The sequence below is a fragment of the Trichoderma breve genome, chromosome 1 (genome assembly GCF_028502605.1).
Source record: "Trichoderma breve strain T069 chromosome 1, whole genome shotgun sequence".
Lineage (NCBI taxonomy): Eukaryota > Fungi > Ascomycota > Sordariomycetes > Hypocreales > Hypocreaceae > Trichoderma > Trichoderma breve.
In genome coordinates, this window is record NC_079232.1 from 3,652,346 (window position 1) to 3,660,688 (window position 8,343).

An 8,343-nucleotide genomic window follows, 5' to 3' on the forward strand; every position below is an offset into this window, starting at 1 on the left:
ACATTAGGCTTAATGTACGAGTTACCAGCCTAGAAATCACCACAGAATATCGCATTCACACCAGTTTTTGCTCTTCACACGTTCTTGTTTCTCACCCTATTCATGTACCAAATTTAATATGATCCTAGTACCTAATCGTATACTTTCAAGAATCCCACCCAACAGCATGTGGTAGTAGTACAAGTACCTCCAACCACCGCAAAATGACCCGCTGATACCATGTACTTGCATACTGTTGTATCCCGGCCAAGCCAAGCAAACTGGAGATATTAACCCTCGTACCGCCACCACAATTCCCTCAGACAAAATCCAAGACGTGGAAAAAATAGGGCACTACAAACAGCCTGTCCGATCTGTTGTGGAGACGGGTACCTTGTCCTTCCGATCCTAGCCAGTAAGGCTCGGCTCAGCAGGCTGGCCATGTGGCTCCGAGTCTTGGATGCCAACAGTCGCCGACCTCAAAAGCGGCTGGAATGGGGCCTGGAACATGATACAAACTGTGCCATGTACTCGTACATGTACTCCAGATCCTCCCAGCTGCCATTATGCCATCAGTACCAGAAACCCCCCTCCCTTTGCGACTGACATTCCGTAATTCTGCCCGATTCAAACACAGCCCTTTGCGTACCATTCAGTATCAACAAGTTCTTTTGTATCTCATAACTCCACTCCGTCGCAAATGCAAATCCTCGTACTCCGTAGCCATAGTCAAAAGCCCGAGACATGTAAAGTTCCGTTCCTCCAAAAGCCAAACGAATTACCCAAAATGGACATGAGTGTGTCCTCCAACACCGTGCTCTACAGAAGAAAGAAGAAAGAAAAGACGTCTCAATAAAGTTGCCGTAAAACTAGGCCCCGGACGCATTAGAGTAGAAACTCGCTCAACACCTGGACCCTAGTTCGGGCAACCTCGGAATCCTCGGCCATCTGCTGCATGATCTGAATCATTCGAGCTGCAAACGCCAACATCGTTAGCACATCGGGACCATATATCGTGGGCTTTCGGAAATAAAAGAGACGGGGAAGCTTTAACACTAAGGGGGGGGGGGGGGGGGGGGGGGGGGGGGGGGGGGTTCCACTTACTGATGTCTGCCTTGGCTCGAACAAACAATGGGTCTTTCGCCAGCAGCTCCTTGCCCAGGGACTCCTTGGCCGTTTCTCTCAAGACGTTACCGATACACAGAGCCTCAAGAAAAGCCCTATGGTTAAAGACCCACCAGACGCGAGCCTCGCTTTCCAGCAAGTTGAACAGCAAGAAGAAGGCCCCGATGGCATCGTGAGCAGCCTCCAGCGTGCCCCGCACATTGACCGGAACGTCCGGGCTTTCCGACGCGTGAACCAACATGAGGTTGTGAAAGTAGTTGCTCGTGAGGAATAGCGTTTGGCGCACGACTCTCTTGTTTGTCCCGGCCAACGCCGTCAGGCTCTCAGTGTCCCACGAGCGGAAAACGTCCGGAAAGGACCGATACACCGCTCGGAAATCGGCAATCAGCTTTGACTTGTGCCGCGCCGTTGCACAAATGGGCACGTCGAGGGACCGCGGAGAGCATATCGTTTCCTGAACAAGATTCGCAAGTGTCCAAGAGCCCCGGATGTAGGCGTTGTCTGTTGGATCGCTGCTGGCAATGGAGGACCCATGATCGAGCAAGTCATCGACTGACACGTCGGTGTGCGTTGCAGATGGCGGCAGGGACAAGAGTACCGTGAGGAACGTGTCCTGCAGCAAGACCGCTTGCCAGACTTTGCGTCTCTGCTGCTTCTCAAATGGACTAGCATCTGGTGTAACTAAACAGCGCGCAGTGAGTTTGGTTGTCTAAAAGAGACAGGCAGAGAAACAGACTAAGAATATGCGAGGAGGGGGTTCATGTTACGCAAGGGGGTAGTATCCGATTCAACGTACCTATGTTGGGGTCACGATGCAAGCCCATGGCGTAGGCTTGCCGTATCAAGATTCCAGCAAATGCCCAGCCGTCCGAAGCGTGGTTGTCGTTGATGAGAAAATAAGTCATCAGGACCATGGCCTGAATGGACCGGATTGATGCTGTGCTAAGATACGAGAACATCCGGAGAGCTTGGTTGCTAGCTGAAGCATAAAACTCGGCCGTCTGCTTCCTCTCCTGCGCCGTCGTTGACGTGACAAACTGAGTGCCCAAAGCCAGCATGACAAAGATTTGAGCAATAAAGGCAGCATCAACCTGATTCTTCTCTGGGATGCTCATCTGCCAGAAGTGCTCATAGTCAGCATAGAATGTCTGACGATGAATCATGGGATACACCGGGTCGACGCATTCGAAGTACCGAGAAAGCAGGATATCAGCCTGGAGCTTCTCGGGAAGCACAGATATGACTTCGGGAAGACCTCCTTCGCAAGTCCAATAATTTGCAAAGGGATGCTCCGAGCCTATCCCAAACACGTTGCTTGCAGTGGCCACGGAATATGGGACATTTGATAGCAAGCCAATGGAGAGAGCTATGGCGCCTCTGGACGGAGTGTCGTCACTACTGTTGGCATTCCTGTCCGCGATGTTGGGGACGGGGAGCTTTCCAAAAGACCCAGGCTTTTTCTTTGGAGGCTTGGTCATGCGGCGCCCATTGGCAGCCGATCTCGACGTCTCCCTGTGTGAGGTGGTACGTTAGAATGCACTTGCGGCTGTCTATGGGTGCGATTGGAACGAGACATTGGGTTCTTTCAACTCACTCGATTACATTGGCAACGTGTGCATATATGCATTCAGTCTGCCGCTTGATGCCTGTGGATTACAACGTTAACAAAGCTAGTAGGTTGAAGCAGAGAACTTGGATCCGACTTACATGCAAGACAATGTGGTCGACCTCGATCGCACTACCGGGAATATGTCAGTGATATTGCCGTGTAACACACCCAGGTACACCTTGAATGAGTCAAGAAGCGCGGTGAAAGTGGACCGCAACAGGGAAGCCATATACGTAAAAGGAGGGCAAAAGGACAGGATACAGCAGACTCTATACACGAAATCATGTCGTAGCACAAATAGAGCGGGCAGCCGCAGATGAGAAGCCTCAAAGGTCAGTTCCACCGCCATTCGTGATGCGGCAGACACCCGAGGTCGGATAGACCAGATGCAACCGTGAAAGGAAACACGACAAGGAGAGAAATTTAAGAGCACTTCGTATGGCTAAGTCAAAAAGAAGTAGGAAGGGATGGGGACAGTTGTCCCGCGCCAAGGACTGGCTGAGACCAGCCGTGCACACAACACGCACCTTTGTCTTTCGTTCAACACACTCGTGGCACGACAGCGTGGGTTTGTTTCGCTTCTGCTTCTTCTTTGGGGGCCCACTCGCATGAGTCTCGGGCAATGTCAAGTCGGCATCCTGATCATGAGAGACAATGCCGCGATAGTCGAGCCCACCCAGGCCTCCGGGGCCGCCGCCGCCGATGACCGGCAGACGAAGGCTCCCGGACACGGATCCGGGCGACGCGATGGAGGTGTTGGACACGGAGCTGGGGGTCAAGGCATTGCCACGTCCGCCAGCTACGGAACGGCCGTGGTGGCCATTGCTGGCCTGCTGGAAAAGCGACAGATCCATCTGCCGTTGAACTCGTACTAACGTAATCCACGAAGCCGCCCCCTCCCAAGCTCCCGATGATATTCCCGACTGGTGATAAAGCCGCGCGCAGTTCGCCTACCTGGAGCTGAACGGCCCCTTGTTTGTCTTCCTGCTGCTTTGCTGTGTCAGCGGCGGTCAATCCGCGTTGTTCGCGCCACGGTCCCCCGGAAATAACAGGTGGAAAATTGGGTCGTTTGGGGGAGCTGTTTCTGCTTGGGAGGAATTTTCTTTGGTCGTCCCTCTTGGTTGTCGGATTTGAGCACTGGAAATAACATGCTCAAAGGGGGGCGGATAATCAAATAAGAGCGGGAAGGGTGGAGGAGCCGCTGGATTGGATGACGAGATGCAGAAAATGGGGGGTGTTAAAGAAATCCCAGCTCAGGCCTCTGTTGCTCAATGTCTCAGCCGCAGCGCACTAACCATTTTGTGAGCTCTGGGATGGGAGGCGAGATGAGGAGGTGGTGAGTATACTGTAGAGTGGTATTGAGTATTTACTAGGCAAGGTCACGTAGTAAGTAAGCCAGGTGTATGGAGTAAAGCGTCGAGGGCTTCCAAGACCTCGAGAGCCTCGTTTCGCTGCAACAGTTAATCCGCATGCGGTCAACGGCCTCTTGTCGCCATTGGGTACCGCGCAGGTACTATCAGGTAGACGATGCAAAGCGTGGCGCCGCTATATTGAGCCGTTGAGAAGAGCCGTACGTAAAATGCTGGTCGTAATCGGCCAAATTAATGCACCGTTGCAATCGCGTCCTTAGTTTCAAATAGTCTCGATGTTAGCAAGGATGTCTTCTTACGAGTAAGACTTGCCCGGGGGTCGAGGAACGCGTAGAAAATAGGGATATACAGCGGACAACCTTAGGATACACTCGAAAGACATTCATCAATTGGAGGCAGGTCAACAAACCTAACGCAACCACCGAGTAAACTTTTTATCCCACAAAAAAGCAGCGCCACCTCCTAGATAGTATTGGATTCTATTCAGACAAATGCTTAGAATTGCCTGACCGCATGGCATGAGTCGCGACTGGCATTTTCATGCTGGCTGCAGGGTAGCAAATCTCTCTTACTATCTGCCCGTGTCTTGGCAACTTGGCAACTAAGTCGAAGAGAGTTGTTGCGCGATTCAGTATGAAAGCTCAGTTCGCTGCCAATTATGGAAACCTCCGAGCCAATGCATGGCTGGATTCAAAAGTGTGGAGGCTAAAGGAGAAAATATCGACACCAGATTGCCTAGGTGATTTTTTGATACGTTGCAGATGCTGTGTACTCTTACTGGATAGTTGGAGGGAGCTGGAGGATTCGAGCCAAGACCTTTAGTGAGCTTAATCGCTATAATAAGCAGGCATCAGGTGCCAAGAGTGGGTCTACATACCTATTACTCACCAAAATGGCCTCATCGACTCAAGCTTCCTCCAACGATCTTGCCCAAGACAAGCGATAGAGGACATTCTTACACGGCAAACAATCTTGATGACGACTCCCACAACGCCCATCCGACGCACAAGACAGCTTCTCAATCATCTCAGCCACACAATGGCAGGCTACGAGGCGCCGTGGCGGTCTACATTTCTCTCTCACATCCAGCAGGCGAGCAGTCCGATATTCACTCTGAGCACGCTCCATCCTCTCGATGGGAATCAGTTTGTGCCCAGAGCCAGGACGGTCGTCTTCCGAGGCATGTGGGCTTCCTTGCCAGACAACCCTAGAAACCCTGCGCCACTCAATCCTGCCGCCTACACCAGCGAATTGCCCGCTATCACGACGGATGTGCGCATGGAAAAGGTTCCCGAGCTTATTGGCAGCAGACAGGAACCCTCCACATCGTTAGGGGCTCAGTCTGCTATTGGAGGCCCCGTTGAAGCTGTCTTTTGGATCGAAAAGGCCAGTACGCAATGGCGGTTCCGCGGCCGTGCTTATGTGATTGGTCCGGATATCGAGTCGGATGCAGCTGCGCCTGTTCGAGCTGCTCTGCAGCCCTGGATGAGGGTTGTGGATGAAGAGCAGAAGGATGCATGGAGCTGGAGCAGAGAACTTACCGCAAGCTTTGGAAACCTGAGTCCTCTGATGAGAGGCTCATTCCGAAATCCACTGCCCGGCACTCCTCTGACACAGAAGCCTGAGCCAGGCCTGGAGCTGGGACAAGAGGTCAACGATGTAAACGATGAGCTGGCACGGAGGAACTTTCGAGTGTTGGTCATCGTGCCAGAGGAGATTGATCAGATAGAGTTGTCAGACCCGAAGAGAGGTCGGAGATGGAGTCACAAGGCTGAAGTGTCAGAATCCGGAATTTCGTGGAAGACAACGGAGCTGTGGCCGTAATGCCTAGCTGTCGCTGGAAAGGAGTAGGCGAGCGGTTGACAGCCCATAATTCATCACTTTTAGAGGAATGACCAGAGGACCACATCCGCACAAGGCGTTTGCAATGGATCCAACCCACAGGCAGATCACAATGGACTATGGAGGCTCTATAAAATCAAACGGCCTCCGCGGACCTTGAACCGGCATACACACGACATCCAGGGCCGGATGTCGGCTCGGCTAGTACGAAGCCAGCGTTTGTTTAGGCATAGCACCAATAGGCAGGTCTCAAAGACACGGTACAGAGTGTGGCTATGTGACGGTGTACTCCGCAACCGCCGTGCTAGCGACACAGTTATGGCACTCAACACGATCCTGATCAAACGAGAGCCCTCTGGACCAGACCATTAGCCCTGTGGAGCCAGGCAGAGATGACACCTCGTATAAGCTCCTGAGTAAGGGTGCTGCGCGCCACGCCAGATCGGTCTTGGGAAGAAGCTTGTTTGTCTGCCCGTGCCTTGGCATTCGGCTACGTGATACTAAAAACTGCAGCTTGAACCTGGCAGCTGCATCTGGCAGCAGTCGAGAACGTGGATCACGAAGCGAGCAGGGAGGATGGCGAGGCCAAGCAATAGCCTATCTGCGCATCGTATCGAATCGAGTCGCCTTGCATCGTCTTGAAGGTAGTGCTTGTCTAAAGCAGGCCATTTTGCGTCTGGCTTGCCGCCACTTGTTTAGCTCAGTTGAACGTGTTACTTTCGGCCGCTTGATGCTATCCTCGCGTCAGAACTGCGCATCGTCTCGCCTATCACTGGCCGGCGCGAAGGGTTTTTGCTGTAAGGAGGAGATCAGACGCACAGACGCCTCCTCGGCGGCACATGCTTTCCGTAAATCATTTTTTTGCCAACCAAACAAGAGGAAACCGGTGGGTTCATCGGCTAACGGCTTGTCGGGCGAGCCGGGATGGAATTGGGAACTTGTTTCGTCGATGCGGCGCAGCAGAGGCCGTTTCTGCAGCATTTGGCAGTAAGAGCGAGAATAGACAAACAGGCACAGGCACAGGCCCTTTATCCTCTCTTTCTCTGAAACTCGCTGACGATACGAGATTGGTAGACTCGGATTTCAGCTCAGCTGATTGGCCTCTGGTCGACGGAGCCGGGTCCAATAAAGGCGCGCAGGACCGGATTCTCGATCGTCACCATACGAAGCCAAGCCGTTTTAGAGCAGCATAAAACGGTTCCGCCTGTCAAGTACCTCTTGAAGGCGAGACTCGCCTCGTCTTGGGTCTCTTGGGCCTAGTTCTCCTTTGCAACTAATATCTCGTAATGCTCGTACGGCCGAGGGAGAGCGCCGATGGGATGGCCTGCGAAAAAAAAAGGGCGTCACGGAGGTTGGCCGAAAAGGGAGAGGCGGAACAACTTGATGCCATCATCTGCCACCGGCCAGATTACGGAATATGCAGACTAGATGCAGCTTTGGGTCCTTTTGGTTACATGAGCGGAAGCAAGGTAACGAGTCGGTATGGAGAGCATTCGCAGGATGGCGTTGTTTTGAGACCTAGTTGGGTCTCCATTTCAGCTGCAAAACAGCCCCTGCCAACGTGAACTGACTGAGTCGTATCGTATGTACTGTATTCCGTACCCAGAAGGAGATGAGGATTCTGTAATCATTTTGCTTGAATCAAATTGACGACTGGGGAAGGATACATACCTGATCTGTCGGCAGTCAAGATGATCAAGTATGGATATTGTTTTAGTAAACAATCAACTAGACGAATGGCTGACGGGCAATCTCATACTACACAGATCACATAAGGTGCTTACAGGCCCATCCCACTATAGCTTTAGCACCCAGCACAACTACCCAAGGCGGCTAACTGCCTACAAGTCCCCAGTAAAGAACCGCCTAAGCCGCCTGACCTCCGCCCGTAGGCAAAGCCAGTCCCCCCGTAAGCCCTCAAATCAACTCATCCCTCGCTGCGCCTCGTTCCAAGGGAGAGATCAATTGTTTCTGGCCCCGGAATGCCAGTCCCAATACGTGTAATGCTTTGTATGGATGGAGCGTCTGGATTGCTTCTTCAAGTAAGGCGCTCGCAGTGTGCTCGTACGGGCAGCATTAGTCTCGTGTAGCCGTTGTAATGCAGCCTCAATTAAGGCAGAAGGAAGAGGTGTCCCAAAAAAAAAACCTCCCTTTCTCCCTCTTCCTCTTCCTCCCTCTCTCCCCTCCCTCGCCTTCTAAAAGGCTTTCGTACTTGGACGCGCGTCTCCTCGGGTCATACCATCTTTTTACTTCGTATTGTTGCGGAGGTAATTCTAGGCTTCTTTATTAAGCTTATTCTTTTTTTTACTCTTGGCATTGCGATTTTGTTTTTTTTCTTTGATCGTTGTTTGATCGTTTTAGTTGGTGGTTTGTTTGTAGTACACGAGCAGCGTCGATAATTGTTGCCTGGAATCCACA

General features: G+C 52.2%; 2 protein-coding genes across 2 annotated transcripts; one reads left to right on the forward strand and one right to left on the reverse strand.

Annotated features, from left to right (window-relative positions):
* Positions 1–864: 864 nt before the first annotated feature.
* Positions 865–3,567, reverse strand: T069G_01106 (fungal specific transcription factor domain-containing protein; the record flags this gene model as incomplete). The annotated part of the gene is made up of 7 exons (XM_056168316.1): positions 865–953; positions 1,084–1,785; positions 1,901–2,362; positions 2,420–2,616; positions 2,699–2,750; positions 2,812–2,842; positions 3,241–3,567. The coding sequence occupies 7 exons, from the start codon at positions 3,565–3,567 to the stop codon at positions 865–867; spliced, it is 1,860 nt and encodes a 619-aa protein (XP_056033632.1).
* A 1,554-nt stretch (positions 3,568–5,121) lies between these two features.
* T069G_01107 (pyridoxamine 5'-phosphate oxidase domain-containing protein) lies at positions 5,122–5,907 on the forward strand (the record flags this gene model as incomplete). The annotated part of the gene is made up of 1 exon (XM_056168317.1): positions 5,122–5,907. One exon carries the CDS (start codon positions 5,122–5,124, stop codon positions 5,905–5,907), a length of 786 nt encoding a protein of 261 aa, XP_056033633.1.
* Between the last annotated feature and the right edge of the window lie 2,436 nt (positions 5,908–8,343).